The following is a 26417-nucleotide window of genomic DNA, read 5'->3' as shown; positions in this document are numbered from 1 at the left end:
ATCATTTGACACTAAATAACTGCTGCAGTTGATACTATGTTATTAAATAACATATAATCCATCCATCTGTTCAAGACATTGTTGGATATTACTTTTATGATGTTGATCAGAGTGAAATTCCATGTAACTTATCAAATTGGTTTTGTTCAGTAATACAAAATGTCTGTTTTATTCAAGGTTTCCAGCCTGGAGGCAGAAATTCAGAAACTAAATGGAGAACAACTGATAGCAATAAAGGAGAATATCAGTGCTCTCTTCAAGCACTGTATTGCAACTTTAGGACATGAACATCACATACGTGTTGTATATGCTTTACAGGTATTGTATTTAATTCAGTAGAGTACAGTATCTTAAAGAAACTGAATGGCAGGTTATGGACTAGATTAATTTGACATAGATTAGGGGCCAGCAGTGGGCTGTTGTGATAACTGTAATGAACCCTTAAGTTCCATAAAATGGGGGTCATTTTGTACCTCTTTTTTGTTCTCAAGAAGAACTCTGCTCCATAGAGTTACTGGTAGTTAAAATAACTGGCTTAGTTTTCCAGTTTAAGATTAGGATAGTGCATCTAAAAATTTTCCAAATTGGCACACCTCATAATATGTATTTTTCAATGTGAAATACATTGTATTTCAAAATGATAAAAATATTAGTGAAACCATAAACCATATTCATAATAAACCTGTAAACAGGTAAAGTTGTCCCTGTGCTTAATTAATTAAGAATTATGCCACAAAGACGTGGTGTGATGGAAGTGTAGCTTCACCATTTTTTTACCTTGGGACTTAAAGGAGGTGAGTGGCCAGCTGTGTGCCCTGGTTGCTTAACCCCTCCACCAGGGAAAGGGTCCCTAGTACTGATTGGATAGGAGGCTGGGTGCTGTGGTGTTGAGAAAAGTCCTTTGCCTCTGCCAGGAATCAAACCTTGGGCATTCAGCCTGTTGTTACACTGACTGATGGCATGCCTGTATTTTATAACTTCTTGAGAGAATCAAGTCAGGATATATTGTATTATTTCTCGTGGAAGTGGACAAAGTTCAGAGCTCTAGTAGTGTAAATATAGCTAAACTGAAGTTCAGCTTCATGTTGTACAGTGAAAGGTGAAGGTGTCCCTGTGCTTAACTAATTAAGTACTATGCCATGAAGGCATATGGGGAAGTGAATGTATAGATTCACGTTTTATTGGCGTTGGTACTAGTTGGAGGTGAGGGGTCAGTTTCACATCCCAGCAGCTCTAACGCTGGGGAAAGAGCCCCCAGTACCCATTGGATATGAGGCTGATGCCAGAGATGGTCTGGACAATGTGGAGGAGAGAAAATACTTAACCCTACAAGGACTCTAACTCTGAACCCTCGGTTTTCCAGCCTGTAGCCTCTTGCTATACTGACTGCACTGTCCGTTCTAGTGTTGTATAGTGAAACCAACTTAAAATATTTACTATGTGTTTAATTCATCAGTCATTATTGTCTTATATTAGTATTCAGCTTTGGGTTTCTGTGACTTACATGCCATCTTCAAGACTAAATTATCAAAATATTGATGACCTGTGGACTGGAAGCCCTACAATATAATAACTGGTTCACAATTTATATGTTTATATTTGTTATAACATACAAGGATGTGTTACTGTGAATTGGCCTCTTGTAGTGATACTGTATCTAATTATTTAATGTGCCAGCAACGAAAAGTGAAGGTATGCCTTGGAACAGTATAGAATAAGACCAAGAATTTCATTAGAATTAAAATTTAGAAGAGGTAGAATATGGAACGACCTAGAACAAGATGGTTCATTCAGGTACTGGAAGACATCAAGAAAAAAGGAAAGAGCTCACAGGAAATCAGAAAGTAAAGATTATAAGAAGAAAGAAGAGGCTGTAGAATTTTCATCCATCAGCCTGTGTAAAATGGAAATATTGCAAGGAAAATAAGACTTGCGTGACACATTTCTTATAATAATAAAGAATTAATGTTATATTACATAATGTAGTAGTATGTAGTGGCATATGTATAATAGAAAATTAATTTTTGAATTGAATTTGATTGCAGAGCATACAGAATTATTTACTAGTTTATTGTGTATAGATGTTATTTCAAACATTTTAAAGAATTTACTTTATCAGTACTGTATGTTAGTGTTGTCAGAACCAATTGTTATAATTCTTGTATAGACATTAGATTACACATATAAATTATTTATTGTCTTTAACGATTGTGAAACATATATGGATTAATTTTGTAAGTGTCTTTAATATATAAAATAAAGTAAAAGTAGTGTATTTGCTGCTGTTAAGCATGTATTCCAGGGTCCAGCACAATATTATCATTGCACTTGTGCAGTTTGTACAGTAATACATTAGCCATCCTCCTCCCTGTGCTATTACTGCATTATGCTGTAAGAACACAGTAACACCTTCTTTGCCAATTATGAGGCCTGGTAGTGAGAATGGCATGTCATTGATGGTGACATATAGTACTGAAATTAATGGCATTGGAATCANCCACTTCTTTGTACACATTTCTCCCAGCGTTCTGGGAGTTTGAAAATTCCCCTTCTGTAAAATTCCGTTCCAGCATTCGAAGACACTGACACACTGCTTTCTGAATTGCCTCCCTTGTCTCAAAATGTTGTCCATGCAGCTGATCCTTCACAAATCCGAAAAGATGGTAGTCAGAGGGTGCCAGATCAGGGCTATAGGAGGGGTGTGGAAGAACTTCCCACCCCATCTTTGCAATTGCTTCCAATGTGACACGAGTGGCGTGGGGGCGAGCGTTGTCATGCAGGATGATGATGTTTCATCCCGGATGTTTATCACGCGGTGCACGACGGAGCTAGTGCAGCGTCTGCACATAACGAGCAGCATTGATGGTTTGTCCAGGTTCCAGGAATTCAGCCAGAATAAACCCCTCTGCATCCCATAAGACTGTGCCCATCACCTTCGCAGCAGATGGCACTGTCTTTGCCTTCTTTTTTGATGGAGAATGCAAATGGTACCATTCCATACTCTGCCGTTTCGTTTCAGGCTCGATATTGGCGAAACCAGCTTTTGTCACCTGTCACAATACAGAGCAAGAAATCATCGCCTTTGTGTCGATATCTCTGCAGCAGTTCTGAGATGATGGCTTTTTGCTGACCTTTGTGGTCTTCGGTCAATAACTGTGGGACCCAGCGAGCACAAACTTTCTTATAGCCCAAGCTTTCAATCATCTCCTGTACTGCACTGTGCCCTATTCCAAGTTTTTGGGCTGTTGTGTCCACAGTCACATGCCTGTCATCTTGAATGATCTCATCCACCCTTTCCTTGTTGCGTTCAGTTGAGGCTGTTCAAGAACGATCGCTCTGAGGCTCATCTTCGATGCTGGTGTTCCCATCTTTAAAATGTATCACCCATCTTCGAACAGTGCTTGCACCCATGCACACACTTCCATAAGCACACTGAAGTCTCTGGTGAATTTATGCAGCAGGGATTTCCTCTTTCACAAGAAATTCGATGACAGCACGCTGGCGTAACTACATATTGTCAGCCATTTTGTTAGGAGTGATACTGGTCACATGATGCAAGCTATTGACGTCACAAGACACTCAAGGTTAACATAACAGCTGGTTCCACCTACCACCATACTCTCTTTCATCTGCTGTTCCCAGGTTGCATGCAAAAAAAAAGTTGCTCATGACTTTCGGTATGACCTACGTATATATATATAAAACTTCTATAATCATCAGATGAAAGATCTGACATTGTACAATATTGGGTTACCATAGCAGCAAATTGTAAACCATTAGCATGTTGCATGAGTGTAAGTTATGTAGTAGGTCTTGAATGAGTGAGCAGTCTTCTGTTTCAGTGTATTATCTGTGCATACTGATAATATTTTGATATACAAGTTATGTGAAATGGTTTATGATTGACTGCTTGTACATATTATTTGTGGGAGCTGACATTAAACTTTGGCCTTAACGTATCATGTGATAACATGTAAGTGGAAAGGCATATGGGAGAAAGCAGAGAATTTAGTAGTACAGACTCTTATATAACAGATGATGAGAATCTGTTAATTTCTCAATGGATGTTACACTATTTTTCTATAAAATTTGTTTTCTCCCATTTTTCACCTGGAATTTGGTTTTTTGGTCGTGCAACCGTCTATACATTTCTGTATATGTTTGTTTTGCTTGCAAGAGCTTTATAATTTGGTCACTGGACAGGTACCAGCTTCACAGAGTACATGCTCATGTGATAGTTGTCATGGCCATCAATTGGTAGTGCTTGTTGTATACTAAACTTATGTAATTTCAATACATGTAAGCATATGTCATTTTGATCAAATGAACATTATAGCTAATCTAGCAAATTTGAAATCATTATTTATAAAAATATAAGTAACATTAAATTAAATTATTCCAAATGCCACATATATATACACACACACACACACACACCACAGTTTCTTTTCATGAACATGCAGAAAATGTAAGTAGCAGTACAATTCCCCGATAAAAAATGTTACAATAAAAATATACCAAACTAATAGGTTTTCTTCCTGAAAAGTAATTACATTATACATATGCCACCCTGATCCTGTGCCAGTGAATTGCACTAATAGTATCATAAATTTATGGTGTATGAGGTAAAATATTTTTTACTTTCAGGGCAGCACAGTTTTGTGTGGAAGTTAACGAGCATCCTGGTTTTGATTTGTTTCTAGACACTTTGTGCTGTAATCCATAGCATCTATAAAAAAACTTCAGCAGAATTTGGGTTTGATGTGATCAACATCCTCATGGGTTTTGAAGTTGCCGATCAGATGATGCAGATGTTACTGGATCACTGTAGTAATTTTTTGACTGGTAAATACAAATTGCTTCTCATCTTTAGGCTGCAGTCTTTTTTCTTGGTTTATGTAGTAGTGCTTTATTGGCTGTGCCTTTTTCAGGTGAATATCCAACTAGCCTCAAAGCCCTCTGCCTTAAGCTCCTACTGGTGTTGGTGACAGGAACTGACAATGTTAGTCAGAACACACTGCTAGAGTACCTCATGGTAAACATCATATTTGAAGCACTCATACAGGTTAGTTAGAGTGCTGAGCCTGGCATTATGAAGTCTTCTTATCTGACACTGAAATATAGGCTTATACATTCTTGAAGTGCCTTTATTAACTTTGGAACCCATGAACATGTCTTAATGAAACTTGATATGAAGTTTGTACTACAGAATCATCCACATGTATGATTCATAATTCCATCCCTCCAACTGTTATATAATAATAAAATGATTATTTGAGATGGGAGCAACATTCCTAAAATTTATTTTGACAATCTGCATTTTGTATGCTCTGTAGTTATATAAAAAGTGAGAAGCCCTGATTTTGCATTTATCTTGTGTTATTTTGTATGTGCAGTTGCTTAGTGAACCTACAAACAGAATGCAGCATGGCCATGATGCAGTTCTATTGCTGACCCTCCTTGTGAACTATCGGAAGCATGAATCAACTAATCCATACATTGTCAAGCTGTCTATTCTAGATGATGAACTGGCTTTGAATGGATATGGCCAGGTTGTTGTATACATCAGCATTGTATATATCATAAGTATTTCAAAATAAAATATTACATGTAAGAAAATAGCCGTATTCTCTCACATACTTGTATTAAAATCATTGGATGGACAGTTTTAGTAATTTCTGTGCTAACACCTAGCTAAGTTTGAGCCCATGCTTCTGTTTTAGTACTTTTAACCAAACATATACAGCACTGAGGATCACCTAACATATGAGGCAGTAGTTTATCTGTAAATTTCAGATTTACATCCAGAAATGCTGAGGGATATAAAATGTATCCTTAGATTGAGGAATTTTCTGGTGTTCTTATGCTATCGGATAATTAATTCAGGAATTTTTTGGTATTTAATTAATAAAATACATGTATATGTATGTAATTTGCATTTTGGGAGCCATTAACAATTTAGTGTAGTGGCTTGTAATGGACTACATAACCAGAGTTCAAGTCCTTTGATGAATGTTACTATATTTCTGTTTCAGAACACATCCAGGATGAAGTAAAATGTCAAATTATCATCCAGGTATATCTAATTAGGTATACTTGGATGATCATTTTACTTTTTTTATTTTAATATATATAGCACATTGGCAAAATGAACTCTATTAAAAAAATATCCGGAATAGTTCTGTGGATGACCCCTGCTATTGGTTGTGCACCAGTGACTCTAAGAGGGAAAAGGCAAATAAAGCATGAAGCTGAACACTCACTCCAATCTAGTGCTGAGATTAGGAATGTTGGAATTTACTTCCATGTTCATTGTTCACCTTCACAGGATGTTGTTAGGCACAATTTTCATGCCTTAACATTTTTTCCTATCCTGGGGTCATATCTCTTTCTCATGCATCAGATGGGAAGAGATAAGCCCTCAACATTAGCAGCTTAATATTGAAATTGTTTCTGTTCAACAGATTCAGTCATATGCTTGAAATAGCATATTTGAGCATTATCTTGTGTTACCAGTATATTTATGGGGTGTAGGAGATTGTTGGGGAGACACTTTGGAGTCAGAAACATAAAGAAATTATTTGAGTCATCACCCCTGTTGAGTTACAATGTTTCACCACTTTTTAAGAAAATTGAATAATTGTCCATTGATGTATAAATTTGGTTATTTGCATTTATCTTTATTTATTACTTCTAATTACAACATGTGAAAACTAAAGATTTTGAAATTATTTGCTCTTTTCACTTTAATTTTTCATAACATTTAACACAAATGTCTGATTGTGTCTTGGGGACATACATAGTTCTGTGTATTTTTTTTTTACAGGATCTTCACATATATAACTACTTCGTGCTTTACAGTGATGTTTAATGTGGTACCTGACATGAGCCAGTTGTCATGGTTGGACCCTTTTTTTTTTTTTTTTTTTTTACGAAATCTTCACGTGTAACTCCTTCATGCTTCACAGTGATGTGTAATGGAGTACCTGACATGAACCAGTTGTCATGGTTTTACCCTAATATCTTTTTTTTATGAGATCTTCACATATACCTCCTTCATGCTTCACAGTGAAGTTTAATGGGGTACCCGACATGAGCCAGTTGTCATGGTTGGACCCTATATCTTTTTTTTTTTTTTACAAGATCTTCACATGTAACTCCTTCATGCTTCACAGTGAAGTCTAATGGGGTACCTGACATGAGCCAGTTGTCATGGTTGAACCCTAATATCTTTTTTTTTTATGAGATCTTCACATGTAACTCCTTCATGCTTCACAGTGATGTTTAATAGAGTACCTGACATGAACCAGTTGTCATGGTTGGACCCTAATATCTGTTGTAGTCACTGCAGTGCAAGTGATCAGGCTGTCACATTTTCTGTGATGCTTCCCCATAAGAAAAAATCAAGGAGATCATGGAGGCCAGACAGTTGGACTCTCATGGGCAGTCCATGCGGTCAGAAAATAGTTCAATTATGCTCCTGGTGTTAGAAGTGGGAGAAGCACTGTCATGTAGAAACTACACGCCCTCATGAACATTACAGGGTATATCCAAGGAACTTGTTGAGAATCATGGAGTCCGCGAAACACAGTAACACATGTCACCAGTAACGTTGCCTGCAGTGATGTAGAGAGATGCAGAGGAGCATGTTAGGCAACACGTCCGCTGTGACGTAACAGCGGACGCTGCTACCACTACTAGGGTAACAGGCAACCACTTCCCACTGTGATGTAACAGCGGATGCGGCTGTTACTAAGTGGCTATGGGGAACAGTATTAGAAGTGAAGATTATTTGCTGTCACGTATGGTTAAGTTACATAATTATAACCAAAATGTTGACACTAAACCATTACTGAAAGAGTGTCAAGTAAAATGTGGAAACTCCAGTGCCCGTTTGTGTAGGCTGTAGAGATTATATACTCCGCTCTTTGTGAATATTATCTCGTCAGTCCACAGTACATGACACAGTAAGTTAGTTTCGTCTGCATTTATATGGAGGCAAACACTATACATAGAAGCCATCAACAGAATTGGATGCAAAGGTTACTGTTCCCTGTCTGTATCCCATATGCAATTTTTGTAGCATTTTCATCACAAAAGCCACATCAGCTTACTCTGCATTAGTAAACTCTACCATCTTGTTTTGCTGTTATCACTATTTACCATCAGAAGTAATGTGAGCCATAAGTGAATACAGTATGAGCTCTGTCTTGTGTTTTTATAAAGGTTCTACTACACGAACATAAACAGGCTAAAATTTTGAATTGGTGTCATTCTGAAACAGTGGTGATCTGGGTAATTGTTTACATTTTCTGCTCCAGATTGTCCCAAAGTTTGGCCATAAGACTTCAAATCACTATGTTTATGTACCATCTCTCACAGTGTTTTATACAATTATTATAAATCGCATACATCTGTATCACTTTCAGCTGCATTAAGGATAATCAGGCTGCAGTATGTGTATTCAGATGAAACGCTACAATAGCAGTACAGTGGTCAATATTAACAACATAAGCAATTACAGCAGTTTTCTTAGAATATGTATATTGTAGCCTGATGATCTTTTACATTGGAATATGTAACTAAAAGTGATATAGATATTGTATATATACTAGGGCTATTCAGAAAGTAACCTCAGTTTATTTTAGGCAACTAATGTAGGAGCAGGGGACACATTGCTCTTGCAAGGTAGTGTCATATGATTCATCGCCTTGTAAACCATCACATAACTGGTCACCTAGTGTTTGTTCTTGTCTCTGTAGAGTGAGTTATGATGTGTCCTGCAAAATTTGTGATGTTGTCTGCTTTCTTTACATGAAAAACATGAGTATTGCTGATATCCATCATGACTTATGCACGGTTTACAACCAAAATGTAATGAGTGAAGGAACTATAAGACAAAGGTGTAGAATGTTCAAAAAAAATGTTCACGATGAAGAGGGAAGTGGTTGGCCATCTGTAGTGAGTGATGTTCAAACTGTTGACCAAAAAAATTGTGAAAGATGGAGCTTCACAGTTTCAGAACTTTTATGTGAATTTACACAAATTTCATGCACTCTTCTTTACAAGATTATCAAAGCTAGGCTAGACTATCACAAGTTTTGTGCAAGATGAGTTCTGAAAATGCTCATGGGTGGACACAAAATGCAAAGAATGGCTTTGACTTTGACTTTTTTTGGAGTGATACCACAAAGATGGTGATGAATTTCTCAGTCACATCATACGAATACCAGGTGGTGCAACCTGGGTTTTGATTGATTGATTTATTTATTCATTATTGATTAATTCGTGAATGTTGAAATCAAAGAGCAGTCAAAACAGTGGATGCACACGCATTCACAAAACAAGCCAAAAGACTTTGAACAAACATCTGACATCCAGAAAGCTGATGGCAGCTGTTTTCTGGGACAGGAAAGGAGTGTTGATTGTGGAATTCATGCAACTAGGGATTACAATAACATCAGAAGTGTATTGTGAAACACTAATAAAACTGCGTGGGTCAGCCATTCGGAACAAAAGGTATGGAATGCTGATCACTCGAGCACTGCTAGAGCATTTCAGCTGAGAGTTGTTTATCCACCTTCCTTACAGCCCTGATCTTGCTCCAAGCGAGTACCACCTGTTAACATACCTGAAGAACTGGTTGGGATCACAGTGCTTCAGCAATAATGAGAAGTTGATGGAAGGTGTCAAAACATGGCCGAGCTCACTGGCAGCAGAACTTCTTTGACACAGGCATACAAAACTTATTCCTGATACAACAAATGCCTCAATTCCAGCAGTGACTATGTTGATAATTAGCTTAAGTATATACATATTTTTTGTATATAATAATTTTTTTTCCATTGCTTCTTTTGTTAACAGCTCACCAGAGGTTACTTTCTGAATAACCCTCGTAATTTATAATAATTGTATACAAAACTGGTGTGTATTTACATTAGATGACCCATCTCTTTGTGATGAGTGTAAAATTATATGCTTTGTATAGTATATAAGCAAAAAAAGGTAAAGCTATCCCTGTAACAGGTCGTGGAGGTCCATAGGGTTGTGAGGTGAAGAGACTCCCACATATTCTAGGTAGTTGGCTCACAGATGGTGGCGAGCCTTACAAGCTTGTCCTCCTTTACCCCCAAGAAGAGTCCTGGTACTCTTTTCTGTTAGAGGCTGAGTCAATCCCAGAGCCATAGTGCAGCTGGAGGGATTAGATCAATTGAAAAATCCAGTGACCTCATCAGGAATTGAACACGTTACCTTCCAGCTTGTAGCACAGTGCCTTAACGAACTACACAAACTGTGTGCCCCCACATGATACATACACATTTTATATTTTGCAGTGAAATATTCAGGTCCCTGACATATTTAAGCTAACATTTTTAACCTCTGATGATACCCCAGATTCTCTGTCATTATGTCATTATAATGATGTTAACAATTCATTCATTCATCCATTCATGTTTATTAATCCTATAGATCAGATTACACTGATGTAGGACATGTCATTTGATATTATAAAATTAGCAAAAATACAATAATTCTTAACGAATAGCTAACAAAATATGTAACAATTGTTTACCTCTAGCATGTATCATTATCCAGTAGTTAAGAATTTATCATTCATATAGTCTTCAGTTGAGTAGTAACACCCATTACTGAGTAAATTGTTCAGTTCCCTTATAAACTGGTTTTTATTTTCAAGGTGTTTTATATTATTAGGTAATTTATTATAAAAGATACAACCAGCAACTGAAGGTTTACTATTATAAAGTTCTAAGTTATGCACCCATTTATGGTAATCATTATTGTTTCTTGTATTATGTTTGTGTACCTGTTTATTTACTGTGCAATTACACTTATTTATTACATATAAGATGGTTTGTTGTATGTACGACGAATATACTGTTAGTATCTTAAGTTGTTTAAAACTATCTCTGCATGATTCCAAAGGTTTTTAACCTGCAGTATACCTTACTGCTCTTTCTTTGTAGAATAACAATTCTTTTAGTAAGTGCCTTAGCACTTTGTCCCCATACTGCAATTCCATATGTTAGAAAGGGATAGATCAAACCATAATATAACATTCTTCTACCCTTTAGGTCGAGTATTTTAGCAAGTCTATTTGTTATGAATAAATCACAGTGTTCTTTTTATTCAGGTCATTACATCCTGTTTGACAGAATTCTGTCGTCAATTTATGACCCAACATATGGAACCACAATCAGCCAGTTGGCTCTCATCCCTGACAAACATGGTGGGCAACATGTTTGTATCTGAAGAGGGTGGAGTTCGGACACAGCAGATACGGTATGGAACTCCAATATTCATTGGCATGATATCAAAATAATATTTGTGCATTTATATTTTGATATGTTTGGAATGAAAAGTTCTGAAAATTCACATATTAGCTTTGCTATATGTATCTGTCTCTCTGTCTGTCTGTAGCAACCAAGGAACAGATGAAGATTTTTTTGTGGAATTTGATATTGGGCTGTTTTATCAAAATTTATTGGAATATTTCCAATTTTGGTTAAAACTGCACAACAACAATGGACATTTTACATGTAAACTTGCATGAGGTGTTAGTGCACATCTCGAATGTAATGTATGGAATATTTATCAGAATGAAAAATTCCTCAAACAAAAGATGTAGAGAGAAATTAAACACATTTTATATTCATTGCAGATCTTCCATAAATATTAGTTTTCAAGGTAATTAGCAAAAGATATGCCCATCCAGTCTTGTTCTTATGCATGCATCAGACATCAGCATTCATTAATTGAAAATCTAGAGGCAGTAATAGCAGATGTGCCAAAATCATTATACTGTGTATACTTTCTTAACTTGTTTAATATATGGCAAGTTGTTTTCCTTTCTTTTCAACCATTTTCAGTTTACATAACAAGAAAAAAAAACAAAAGTATGTCACTTGGTTTTGTGTGGGTGTTCTTATCAGATAGGGATTTATTCATTTCATTCATCAGTAATCTGTCAGATGACAGTCTTTTCCAAAACAGTTCCTCCACTTAATGCGATCATCTGTTTTTGGAAAGAGACTATCCAGGAAAAGTGATAATGTGGTAGTTTTTCCATTTGCTTTCCACATCGCAGTACAACAGCCGTTCAAACCACTCTGGTCACGCCTGTTGCTATATGAACTTGAACCATCTTGAGCATCATTTGCTCTGTGCTTCAAGTCGCTGCTGATGACGCTGCTTCTGGCATCAGTTTTTGGTGTCTCTCTTCGTCTGATGCCTACCCTTTGACCTGTCCAGCAAGGGAGGCTCTGCCAGTAGCTACGCTACCGCTGGTATAGCTCTCAGGGTCCTTGGCATACTCAAACCCCCTCACCACGATAAGGTGGTGGTCTTAATATACTGCCTGATTGGTAAAGGATTATTTATTCTACAGGGTGCCATGGTATCTTTTAAAGTTATTTGAACAATTGCTAAGATTATATGATATGATGTTAAAATTTCCTCATATGTTCATAGTTTTCATGTTGTGAGAATAATTGTATGTCGATTGTCTCTCAGAGTGGAAATTGTTATGCCCGAGTTTATGCGGTAGTAAATGTCTTATGGATATTATTACGTGGGCTGTTATGGTTTGTTGATATTCATGCAGTGTGCCTCATTGGGTAAAGACAAAAATATTGCTAATATTGATATGTTTGTGCGTCCTTCATGTATGGGCATTGTATATTGCAGCTTGGTTCTACGTTTCACACCACATCTATAATTGCATGACCACTGAGAATCAAGACTCACATTCATATGATATTTCTGTATGGAAGTGACCTTAGAAATAAGATGCTGAAGTGTTTTGTTATAGTCATTAGACACTCTGAATCTTAGTATGTGCTTTGGTCCTTTGCAGTTATGTTTTTAATTTCCAGTGCTCCTTATCTGTGTTTTGCACTAGGGCCAACAATGCAGTTTTGGTGGCACTGTATGAAGCAGTACATCTGAATCGCAACTTCATCACCACGCTTGCACATACACAGACTGACACCAGTGCCCCTCCGTCCCCAAGTAATACGCTCAATTCATCACAACCAACTCCAGATCTTTCTGTTCCTCCAGTAGTTGACATATTTGCTCAACCATCAAACTTACTTATTACATTTTTCCAGTACTGGTAAGTAATTTTGAATCGTTCTGTGCATGCACACCTTCACTTGCAGTCATTTTCAGTCCAAAATGTCATTAAGGTTTTGCACATTTAATGTTATATTTTCATTAATTGAAAACTACCAACATGATAATGTTGAATTTATTTGCAAAAGGAACAGATAGTTGGGCTTACAAAATCTGATGCAAACATGTCTAAAAATACTTATGTATATGTTGAAAAGTGCCAAATGGTATGGTATTTCAAGATTACATTTGCATTAACATGAAGCGGAAATGTCTATAAGATATTTGCAAAGAGGTGATGGTAATATATATTGTACAGACATTAACAGAAACAGAGTTTATTTTTATGATAGGCATTGTCCTCAGCCTTTGCACTTTAGAATGTGTAAGTAAACTTCGGATTGAATTCCATCATGTGCAGCAGTGGTGTTTTCTTCTTCTTCTTCTTTTTCTTCTTTTTTAATAAAATAGATCCTTTACATGTTTTGGCCAATGATGACTGTTATCGGAAGGCAACCAGTGCTTCACCAAAATGCATCACACACAACACCACAGTCCTGCCCACACACACACAGGACCTACCATGAAGGAATATGACCGTCACTGGAACTCAGAGCAAGATTCTAATCAATCAAAAAATTATAGAATTTTTAACAAAACATATTTAAATACTAGTGTTTTATCTTTTACAAGATAAAATGTGCACATAATATACGCATTTCCTTTGCAGTGTTAGTTGCCTTCCGATGATGGCCACCATTAGCTGAAACACGTAAAGGCTCTATTTTATTATTAAAACAGACTGTTACACTTGATGGAATTCAATCCCAGTTTTACTTATAAGACACAGAGGTACTTACTGACATGTTATCCACTTTATTTTTCTTTTGATTCTTCATTGGAATGCAATTTATAAATATTGTTAGCTATGTTTTCTCATAATATGTAATGTTTACAAATGTTATCTCATAAATTTTTCAGCCAGCAAGTTACAGGTTGAAACCACTGGAACTGATGTATTTTGCTGAACCCAATTATGTGAAAGTCTGAGCATTTCTCTGTAGTTACATTCAAAAAGCTGAATATGGACATACAAGTACAATAATAGTTGAGCAAGTTCTGTATCCATAACAAAATACACTGTGTCATGCATAGAACAATAAAATATGGTTGCTGAAATATAATGTTGTGACTATACAAACACTTTCAGAGTACTTACGCAGTTGTTCTTCTGCTACTTAATGGTGTAAAAGTATTATAAATTGCACTACTTTTTCAGTACTCTTTCCTCACTATGTTTTCTGAATGGATTATTTCCAGGTTTATTAGGGTTTTCAGCAAGGTTTTCCTAATTTTCTTTCCATTATCCAGCATGTCTGATATATTATTTGGGAAGTGAAAGAAATTCAGAAGGGAAAATTTTTGTAGAGATCTGTATGAATAAAAAATAGTCCAACATTTTATAAAATTATAAAATTAAGATTATGGAACAGAGTGATTCCAAAACAATGCAGAACTAAAATATGTAAATCGTGTTTTAAATCAGTGCTAACATATAGCACCAAAACATGGATCCTTAAACAAGAAACAAAAGCAAAATCTGAGCAGTAGATATGAATTTAGTATTGAGGGAAAAACAAAAAGGGTAAGAATTAGAAATGAAATTTTAGAGAAATGTTGGAACAAGAAAATGTATTGATAGAGTTAGAAGAGAAATGATCACCATGGTTTAGCCATGAAATAGGAGTGGTAGAACAAGGATATAGAGTAAAGGCTTGAGAATTAAAATTAAAGGGAAGAAATTTGTGGGACTCCCCAGAACAAGATAGTTGAGCCAGTTACTGGAAGACATTAAGAGAGGAAAAAGCTGGCAAGAAATTGAAAAGGAAAGATTGTAAGAAAAAAAGAACAGATTAGGAACATTCTGTGTAAGGTTTGAGGTTTTCACAGCAGTGACCATGAAGAATGTCGTCTTCTGGGATGTGGTGCCATGTAGATTGTGTGAACCAACATTTCAGAGGAATGTATTGCCTCCATCTTCAGGGTAGAAAAATCCACGAGCGAGCCTCCATCTTCAGGACAGACTCAGTCTGCAGCCACCTGCTCAAGCTGGTTCCTCGTTCGCAGATTTTCTACCCTGAAATGGAGGCGATACATTCCTCCAAAACATCGGTTCACACAAGATTTACATTGTAACACATCCCAGAAGACGGCATTCTTCATAGGAACTTTCTGTTCTGTGATCTTTCTTTTAATTAGATTTCCGGGGCGCATCACTTATAATCTTCTCAATTTTTCTCAAATATCCCATTTCTGGTTATTGGATTGGCTTTTGGATGTGGATAAAAACGTCTATTTGGCAAAGCATGAGGAGAGTGGAAATGTTCATCACTGTTGTAGAAATTATCATAATAAGGAGCTTTATAATTTGTACTTTTCATCATATATTGTTATTGTGATTGTCTCAGGGAGGATGAGATTGGCATGATATGTAACATGCATAGGAAGGATGAGAAATGCACATAAAATGTTGGAAAGCATGGAATGAAAAGACCACGTTGTAGACCTATGGTAGGAGGATAATATTAAATTGGATCTTAAAGATTCAGGATTTGAGGATGTGGACTGGATCCAACTGGCTTGTCCATTGGCTGACTTGTGAACGTAGGAATGGAAAATAATATAAAAACATTTTTGTAATGGCCATATTTAGCAGAGGAATCCTTTTTGTAGATTTTGTTTCAGTGTACAAAACATGCCACCTTTCTGTTGAATATAATTAATTTGGATGTTAGTTGCAGTGTCCAAGGTACAAAGCGTAAGTCTCTAATATTGATGCTGTTGCAGTTCAATAGTGATGCAAGACACAAAATCAGAAGCAAGTATGAGCAACGTGAAGTTGTGTTTCCTCATACTCACATGTATATCAGAAGACCAGTATGCCAATTCACTTATGCATGATGTCAATCTTGTATTCAAAGTACAACTACACCGTCTGCCAATGAGGCATCGTAAAGTTGCACCTGACAAAGTATCACCCTCACAACCACTTGCCTCCACTCTATTGGGTAAGCATTTGTACTGCTTAAAACTTTTCACAGCTTATGAGAAAAAAGGAATTTAAGCTGTCACTATTAACTCTGCTGATTGATCAGTGAGCTGATCTCTTTGGCAGTGATGATTTTAACACATGCACCCCAAATGGATCTAATTGACTTATGGCAGACAAAGGGTTAAGGACCTCTCTGTGAGGGAGTAAGGTGCTGTGCACTGGCTCTGAAACTGTTTGTAAATTTCTTTGGAGTTTACAGAATGCTTCAAGGAGTTTGATAAAATAAATGTATAATAATGTCTTAAAGATATATAACTGAGTCACTCATTTGGAACATTAAATGAAAGTAAATTGTACAGAGTTTATAATCAATCAGAATAATACAGTAGATTCCTTGCCAACCTGGGGAGTAACATGTGTGAAAAACACTGTTGTTGGAAAGGCCAAGACTTTATGGGAAATTGGGGGTTGGGGAACCATGATAGCTGTTAATACTCAACAAAGCCTAAGCTACCTGTTCCTTACTGAACTAAATGGGACAGGCACCTTCTTCAGAAGCGAATATTTTCTTAGACAGTGAAGAAGGTCCAAGAATTTTATGGAACCAGTAGGTTCATTACCATGTTAACAAGAGCCTATATCTGGTCCCTGTCCTGAACTTTTACTAAACCCCCGAAATATATAGAAACATGTATAAAAACAAATTGTACATCAAATATAAAACATGTATTAATTAAAACGTCTTATGTATCCACAGTCCATCAATAATGCATTATTGACAGACTGTGGATACATAGATGTTTTAATTAAAGTTTTGCAACAGGATCCTGAAATACAGAATAATAAAACATGTGTTATCACAGGCTGTTGTGGAAACTAGGAAATTAATTTTGGATGCCATTATAGCCCCCTTCTTCAGTAGATGTGGATCTCATGGTGTGGGAGCCACTTTGTTTTATTTTCTTGTATAAGTGGTATATATGAAAAAGCATTTTGACTGTAAAAAAATATCTTGATATACTGATAGATTTACACGTTTTCAGCCTCTCTAAATATGAATACATGTTGTTGTTTGTTGTTTTCTTTCTTTCTTTCTTTTCTTCTACCCCCAGTCTCTGTGTATGGTTATGTGCCTCACTAGTGCCTGAACAGTTAGATGGATTGTAGTTTAAGAGTTTACCTGTCATAGGTTGCTGCCTTCTGAATATGAACATTCTCTCTCCAAAAATAGGGGCCCTTCAGATAGGTCCCCAAAACACAAAATGGAAATTTTCCTGAAAACAGCTTGAACAATTCTGATAAAATTTTAATAGTTTATGGAGACCATCTCCCTAAATAAAAATGCATAGGTGGGATCTTCTGGAAAATAAAGGTACAAGCACTAGGGGCCCAAATGTTAAATGTCAGTTTTGTCAAAATGGGCTTATTGATGAGACACATTTCATCATTGTTTGATATTCAATAACCAAGTATGGTCTACCAAGCAGCAATTGATTTTGGTTTCAAAGTAGTCAAGGTCAATCATATATGAGAAACTATGTGCAGTGTTTTTGCACAAATTTTTGGTGGTTTATTTTAAAACATTATCAGCATTTGGGACCGTACAGAGTCCAATAATAGGATGACTGGTCAGTAATGGATTGGAAGGAGAGATCACAGTCTAGTCAAGGTACTAACCTAGAATTTGGCCGCACTGTAGCTCAAGCAGTTAGTTGCTGGCTTCCCACCACAGTGGCCCGGGTTCGATCCTGGATCTGGTCAAATGGGATTTGTGGTGGACAAAGTAGCACTGGGGCAGGTTTTCTCCAAGTACTTTGGTTTCCCCTGCCAATCTTCATTCCATCAGTTGTTCCACAATCACCCTCACCTATCATCTGGGGCTGGTACAACAGGCCAGAAGTGGCTACAGTACAAGGGACTTAGTCCCACCCCACTAGCAATTAAAAAAACTAGAATTTGCCTGGTGGGACTGAGAGAAACCATGAAATAAACACCTTAGTCAGCCAGTGTTCCAACCAGGATTCAAACTGAACACCTCCCCAAAACAAATGTTAGCACTACAGCAGCCTGCTTAGTACATAAGAATCATGGTTACATAGAACCAAATACAGTGCATAGCAAGGAACAGTTGTATTTATAAAGTAAAATACAGTATTAGATAAAGAAAAAGGGAAGGAATAGTTACTGGTTCAAGGGGCCATAATTTGTGTTGAGGGCAGTAGAACTTCACAGAGGATTGTAGGAAATACACATGTTGCAGATTTATTGGTGGAATTCATAATGAGTCATATGATGAAGAAGCTACCCATGGAGTTATATTTGCATTGTGTGGGGGTGATACACCGGGTGCTGTGCTATCAGAAACGTTGCCGAGTACGACTCAACTACCAGTGGAAGGAACTCTGGACAGCCCTCATTACACTATTAAAGTTTCTTCTTGCTAATGAAAATCATTTGGCAAAGAAGATGAATATCTTCCACCTAGCACTTCAGGTAAACTGCTACATAATGTATTATGGTGGCTGTCAACAAAAAATAATAATATAATAAGAGTGTGTTCACAGTTGAGGTTCTCAGGTGTAGCTATACATGACACAGTAGGCAGATCTACCCAGCATCACATGACACATGGACACATAGACAAGGGCATACCCCTAAAATTGAACTTAGGACAGACGCACATCAGTTTCATCAGCAACTTTAGTGTCACCTGGAGATGACTAATGTTGATCAAAATATATAGTGTGCATACACCAGTGATTCAGAAACGATTTTTAACGTTTAAAACTTTCAAAGGTTTTAAAAAGTAAGTTGCATGTGAGATGGATAATAACTAACAGGAATAAATTACAGTGTTCCTTTCCAATATGAATGGGATTGACCTGGCTTACAGTAAGGTTCAGTAGTTTGTTTCCACTCAGTAGTAAAACACTTCCAGGATGTTATTGCCAAATAGATTTGTTGCACTCATAATTGATGTCAAGTGAGGTATTCATGAAAATTCATAAGGAAGTAGTCAAACCTTGCACCCAGTGTGTAAAATGAACACACGATGGTAGCATCTTGTCTGTTTCTGTCTAGTTGTTTTACTTTCCAAACCACCTATTTCAGTGTTTTTTATATTGAAGAGAGGTAAAGACTTGGAATTAGCTAGAAAATTTCGATGTCACTACAATGACCCGTATTTTACATATCAGGTAAAATCAAACTTTATCATATTTTCCAAAAGTGGCTCATTGTAAAAGCAGGTATGTGTGAGGTTGGTTCTAGGTTAACCTGGATTTCATTTTTTTTTTTCCTGAAGACCCGGGTACGAGAAAAATAAAACTCTTATGGTCAGTTGGTGGCAGCACTGCACACACTGCCTCTCAGGTGGCAGTGCTTCTGCACATTTGAGCTAGTATGAGATGGCATCAGACCTTGTCGGTCCTAGTGTACAACAACACTATCATCAAATTCTTAGTGAAAGAGGAAGTGAAACCAGTAGAAATTCCTTGTAGGTTAAGTGCACAGTATGGGGAAGAGACCCTATTATGTGGGAGTGTCTGTGATTGGTTTTCTGAAGGCCCAAAAAATTCAAGACACAGCTGTCAGCACAATTATGACAAGTGTGTTTTGGGTTTCGGACGGAGTAGTGATTCATGTTGATTTTTGTCCAAATGGTGTAACAATTAATGCACATTATTATAGTAACTTGCTTTTGAATAATGTGCATGAAACGATTTGGAAAGAGAGACCTGGGAAACTTAAAGATTCCTAATGCATGACAACACTTATCCACATACAGCAAATGTTACAAAGGTGACATTGCAACAGCGGGCTGGGAAATCATGAACCAACCTCCTTACAGCCCTGACTTAGTCTCCAGTGACTTTCATTTGTTTGGACCAATGAAAATGCACCTAGGAGGATAGAAATTTCAAATGGTGAACTCAAAACACAGTGTCCTGAACTGGCTATTACAATCAGGATGAAATTCTTTATGCTGCTGGCATCACCAACTTGCCAGGATACTGGAGAAAATGTGTTGGTTAAGGAAGAATATCTTTGAAAGGAGTGAGAGTTTGGCAATTCTGGCATGTATATTCTTTTTGTTAAAAAAAAAAAGTCCAGGTCAACCTCGAACCACCTACATACAAAACTCAGGTGCATAGTTTTTGATTGAAACAGATTTTGATGATGTATAATTAACAGGACAGAAAGAAAAAATAATTCCTTTATACAGTATAATATGCTGATTAATATTTGCCAACAATAGATGTGTGTAAGCAGTAAATCAGTAGCAGTATGAATGAGAGGCACACAACTACACAATTATATGCTGTAAACTGGAATGTACCTTACTACTGCTGCCACCTGGTTTCATTAAATAATAACATAGCATCACACTTTGTTTTCATATAAAGAGAATTATCAGGAAGTAGCTGTGGTCTGTCTTGCACATTTACATGAATGAACTTCAGTAAATCATGGGAAGCAGAAACTAGAATATTGAGCCTTCCATGAGACTGAATTTGTTTTCTCAAGTGCAGGTCAGTGTTGTCAAATATTAAGCTAAGTTGGAATGTTTTGACAAGAGTGCAGTGCAGTAAACATGACTACTATTTTTTATATTGTCCATCATCCTTTTTTTTTTTAATACCTTATTTCAGTAAGTATATTTCTGTCTGCCATCAGGCAGGAAAGGTTTCTGTTCAGCTGGACCCATTAGAAAGAGGTATAATGGAGCAGAGCAAAGAATTCTCATGTAATATCCTCCACTCTCCCTTCCTGTGTTCCCCCTACCTCCCACTCTTCTACCCCTGTGACAGGATTACTTATTCTACAGTGTTAAGCAAAGGGTGCCATCAGTCAGGCTAGGATGGTAAGGGGCAACAGGTCGTCTCCTCCTAGCAACACTTATCCTTACCACCAGGAGAAAGATTTCACTAATTCAGTTGTAGCTTGATTCCTGGGCAACAGAAGTTCTAAGCAGAGTATATATTCTGTTAATGTCAAATTTTGGCAATTTTTCTATCCCTGTCTCATTAATATTTTATGTTACCAGCCATATTCTCTGCTTAGAACTTCTGTCATCATCCAGGAATTGAGATGAGCTCTGTATAATGATCCGAAAGGAGTAGGAACGTTTTCTTGCCCACACTTAATGAAGGAAACAAATCCACTTTCTGAAACTTCAAGAAATTTCAAGAGATGGACTGTGTCCAAAATAGTCACGTTTATTGAAATTGTTTCTTCTTGATATATACTTTGATGAAAAAAATTGTTCTTTTTAGGTTGTGAACATTTTCAACTTGTTCATCACATATGGGGACACATTCCTACCATCACCAGGCAGCTATGATGAATTGTATTATGAACTGATTCGTATGCATCAAGTTTTTGACAACCTCTACTCAATGGGTTTGTACCTGATGTTTTAAATTTTTAGTTCTTGATTTAATAAAACTAACGTTTTTATAAACTATACTTCTTCATTTCAGCTTTAAGGTACACGACAATTGATGGTGAATTTAAGGACAATGCTTTGAGACTGACAAACAGCTTAATAAATATAAGGTAAGCATATTTGTCAACATGAATGTTGGTCCTTACACAACAAAAGTTTTAGCTCCATTCACTTACTTGCATATCAAATTTGTGAATAATTTTTTAAAGAGAAGATTATGTCCTTGGGATTTTTCAAAATATAAATATCAGATAATCAAACATTCAAAATTAAGTGTTGCTGTTTATCTGTTAGAAATTTAACTGCTCATTTTGACTGCATTGGTTACAAAACATTGAATGGTAACATGATCATGTGTTACGAATTGGAGTGGAAGTAAATGTGACCTAGGACGACGACACAGGTCAAGCGGTTAGTCCTTCAAGCCCAGGTCTGGTCAAGCAGGATTTGTGGTGGACAAAGTGGCACTGGGGCGGGTTTTCTCTGAGTACTTCGGTTTCCCCTGCGCCAATCTTCATTCCACCAAATTCTCCATCATCATAATCAACCAGGGCAGGCTACAATAAGCCAGTCTGTGGCAGCCGTGCCGAGTGGACCCAGTTGGACTCCACCCTCCACTAAGCAAATTAAAAAAAAAAAGTGGCCTATTGTAAGGTACCATCCAAAAGTTTGCCTACAGGAGCGTAGAGAAACCATAGAAAAGTCAGGATAGCTGCAGCTTTTACACAGAGATAAAAACACTATATTAAGAAAATGTATGTCAAAGCAAATTAGCTTTACAGTGATGTAAGTCATAAAGATTATGGCTCACATTCCAAAGCTGATTTATTGATTGAAAATTTTTATGTTTCTTTTGACAGCTTTTTAAATACATGGAAATGCTAATTTTAACATTTGTGCTAGAGTGTAATCTGTATATGGTCATTTTCACCATCTCCAAAACTTTGTATTTTGTATTAATTATTAACATCACAGACATTGCCACACAATGGAGATGGTTATAAAAGTATAAGACAGCATTACATGTCTTCAGCAGTTGCTACATCATACAGTAAGTGAATACATAACAAACAAATCAGGTACAGAAGTCAATTTTAGAAATTAAATTGGAGTGTATGAATGACCTAGTGAGATGAAAGCAGCTATATGAATATCAGTAGAGTGTCAGTTGCTGTTGGAAGGAAACATGATTGCATTGGTAAGAGTACTGCATTTAATACTATTTTCAGGGCCATTATCAACCACTTCTCTCCTAAAATTGATGCATGGTTGGCTAGTCAAGGATTGTCCACTCCCTCTGAAGACCAGGTAAACTGAATCTTATATAATTTAAGTGGTCCATAATTTAGTAATAGAGAATTACTTTTATTGATTCTGTTTGTCTCTAAATTCATGAAAATTACAAAAATTTATTGTTCCTTACATTATATTGTGTGATCTCTTTATTTTTCCCAATAAACTTTTTCTATAAGTCCCACATTTTCTGAGATAATTAAACAAAAGACAGTGCACACCTCAGAATTATTACACTTCAAACTTAGATGTTCAACAGTCAACTCTGGTGATCCAAACACAAGAAATTATCAGAGTCTTTTATTGTAGATGACAAAAGAAGCATCCTCCACCTAAATTTATGGGTCTAAATGTATATATAACTGTGTAAAATGTAATTGAACAATCTGTATAACCATTACTGTAGCAAAGTTTAAATTGTTTGTGTCAGCTAATAAAAAAGAAGAGCATTCATACCAAAATTGTTATTCTGTGCATACATTTCTTAACTTATTTACATAGAACATGAAAGAAATAATGATTAAAGCATCAAACTTTAGCTGGGCAGGAAGATTCAGTGTAGTGTGAAGTTCTGATCAGATTGTTGAAAGTTTATTTAGATATAAATATGTACCATTAAACTGTAAAATAAATTTACAGCTTTCTGACAAAAACTGAAATATCTACTGCATGAAATCTGTATTTAATGAATATTAGATTTAATTTTACCGACCACACAACACGTTTTTTTATTTACTGTCACACTACATGTTTCGACCTCAAGAGGTCATCCTCAGGTGTACGAACACAGTTGCACAATCACACGTAAACACATTTCATTTTTCCACTTATTTTTGATCCTGTATCCTGTTCAGGTCCACGCTCAAATAATATGTGTTATTCTGGTTTTTGCGTATCTTGGTGTTAGCTGAAGATCGATACAGGTTCTGTTGAAGTGGATGTTTGCGTTGCAATTTAACAATTTGTGTTTTATATTCAGATATTTATTTATAAAAACGTGTTGTGTGGTTGGTAAAATTAAAAAAAAACGTGTTGTGTGGTCGGTAAAATTAAATCTAATATTCATTAAAATACACAACAGGATGCAAGGAACAATTAAATCTGTATTTAATATTTGGTTTGATGGTGATAATTAATGTACCATTCAGACTAGATTCTTGACATTGGAGATAGATCCTAGCATACCTACAAATTCTATAAGAAATATTATTTTTAAGTCAACAATTACATACATAGTGAAGGTGTGAAATTTTGAGGTTGTTTCAAATAAATTCAGTGTAGACAAAATCTGTCCTGATGAAGTTCTTTCCATCATTATCATCACACCACTGCCACCAATTCGATCCTGTGACCGTCTGTGGTAGATCCAGCATGCTATTCCATGAGCTGAAATGTATTTTATTGTTGGAGTATAAGTTAATATAACCTAAATAAGACAACCAAACAAGGTTTGTAGAATTTGAAATCTACAATAATAAATAGGCTTTACAAATTCTACCAGAATTTTATATTATGTTAGTGGGATTGTGTAGGTTTCTTGATGTCCATGGTGTTGTCCAAAATATAAGTCTCAGGCAGGTCTGGCATTCAGATCTGGGTTGAAAGAGGCGTTCACGAATCATGATATGGGGATATTCTTGTTTTAGAAGGAGAATTGAATGACAAACAGCTCATGCAATGTACATATACCTACTGAAGTTGGAAAGTAAATAAGCCATCATTTATTTATGTCTGACATCAGCATTAAAATAAAAGCCAGGGTGGTGTCATCCCAGCACTCATACAGGTACCCAGGCACCACCATGCCTCAACTGCCAGAACAGTTGATGTCTTTCCAGAGTCTGACCCCAGCATTCTGAACTGTGGGAGGGAGTAATGTTAATCTTTTAGGGTAGTACCAATTTTAACATTTAAAAAAATTGTATTTTGCCCATAGTGTATATAAGGGTTTTCATATGATTCTCAGAATAAACAGCAGTTAATTTCCCTAAACAGCATGAACAGATTGCTCTTTGTAATTAACAGTATTTTTAGTAAAGCAGCAATTGAATGTAAATAAATTTTTGGCTTCAAAGGGTTAAATGTATAACCTGACATTTGTAATGGATCACAGACTGCTTGCAAAGGGGGGGGGGACTTTAACCTGATTCCATTTAATTTTATGTACATTCCATGGATCTTATCATACAAACACAACTGTCAGCATTAATTTTCAATCCATACTTATTAAGACCACTGTCTCATCATTCATGTTGTCCACCTATTCCTTATTTCCTCCTCAAAGTGACATTTACCACAGTATTTTTTTTAAAAAGCTGGACAAGATATTTTGTTTGAAATTCGTGCATGCTTATTGACATCACTGTATAATTTGAACTATGACATTGGAAGTGTATTGTATTGTGCTCTGTCATTAACTTCACAGTGAATATATATACAAAATACAAAATGAAAGTTTACAAATGTTTTCATTGTTTAGATATTAGATGTTGTGCGAAAGAACTATGATAGTCTAACTCTGAAGCTGCAGGACAGTTTGGACCAGTATGAACGATATACAGAGAAACCACGCCATGCAGCATTCTTCACAGCAATGGTATGTTGGAGTATACTTGAATATATCAAAGACAAACTAAATGGGAAATGGAATATGTGACGCAAGGAACATTGTAGTTTATACAGCTCAAACAGCATTGCTTGTCAAACCAAGGAGGTTATAATGGGCTAGATATAATGATCAGGTATGGAGAGTAAAAATGCTTTCAGAATTTTAGTGCAGAGAGCTCTACCACTAGAAGGATGAAGCGTGTGGTTAATTAAGCACCATTCCATGAAGACATAAGGAGAATGTAGGTGTAGTGCCACATATTTCTTGAACTTGGCACTAGATGAAGGTGAGTAACTTCATGACTTTGACTGCTTTACCTTGGAGAAGAAACCACAGCATCCATTAGACAGGAGACTAGATAACATAACATAACATAACATAGCTACATGGTTTCACAGATCCATTGTCCGGAAACCGGACTGGATATTGAACTCGTCACATCCAAACTGACATTGCAATGTGCAACCTGGTCTAGACAATAAAATATTCAACAATTATAACATTGATAGGTACAACAGTATAAAAATCAGTCATCTTACAATTCTTTGCTAGAACATAGTCTTAGAAAACAGACTGTAACAGTGCATAAAATTACCTACTTGCCATATATTCACCTACCGAGTAAAATGCTTTTGAAGCCAGAAAATCCTTTAGTCTTTGTTTAAAAATATTAATATTGTCTTTCAAGATATATATGTTTTGTGGCAGGTTGTTAAATATTCTAATAGATGTAAAATGCACACCCTTCTGAATGGAAGATAATCTCACAGAAGAAACATGTAGCCTATTGTGCCATCTGGTACTTATTTGATGTATGTTATCGTTTGCTTGGTACATATTATAATTTTTAATTACAAACAATATCATAGTATATATATATA

General features: G+C 36.3%; 1 protein-coding gene across 6 annotated transcripts in view; it reads left to right on the top strand.

Moving 5' to 3' along the window:
* The window catches only part of LOC111874972 (armadillo-like helical domain-containing protein 3), a 41918-nt gene that overhangs the window by 12482 nt on the left and 3019 nt on the right, over nucleotides 1–26417 (top strand). For 5 of the 6 annotated variants that reach the window (XM_033755668.1, XM_023870889.2, XM_023870887.2 and 2 more), the window contains 12 exons: nucleotides 178–318; nucleotides 4704–4845; nucleotides 4932–5065; nucleotides 5397–5555; nucleotides 11153–11301; nucleotides 12920–13135; nucleotides 15982–16202; nucleotides 18447–18679; nucleotides 21463–21589; nucleotides 21670–21745; nucleotides 22865–22943; nucleotides 25408–25524. In XM_033755668.1, coding sequence (XP_033611559.1) covers nucleotides 178–318; nucleotides 4704–4845; nucleotides 4932–5065; nucleotides 5397–5555; nucleotides 11153–11301; nucleotides 12920–13135; nucleotides 15982–16202; nucleotides 18447–18679; nucleotides 21463–21589; nucleotides 21670–21745; nucleotides 22865–22943; nucleotides 25408–25524 — 1794 coding nt within the window. The remainder of the gene's footprint in view (nucleotides 1–177; nucleotides 319–4703; nucleotides 4846–4931; nucleotides 5066–5396; nucleotides 5556–11152; nucleotides 11302–12919; nucleotides 13136–15981; nucleotides 16203–18446; nucleotides 18680–21462; nucleotides 21590–21669; nucleotides 21746–22864; nucleotides 22944–25407; nucleotides 25525–26417) is intronic. The other variant, XM_023870888.2, reaches the window with a different exon arrangement.

The sequence above is a fragment of the Cryptotermes secundus genome, unplaced genomic scaffold, assembly GCF_002891405.2.
Source record: "Cryptotermes secundus unplaced genomic scaffold, Csec_1.0 scaffold795, whole genome shotgun sequence".
Classification (NCBI taxonomy): Eukaryota; Metazoa; Arthropoda; class Insecta; order Blattodea; family Kalotermitidae; genus Cryptotermes; species Cryptotermes secundus.
Note: the sequence above shows the minus strand (reverse complement) of the source record. Positions and strands in the feature narration are given on the sequence as shown.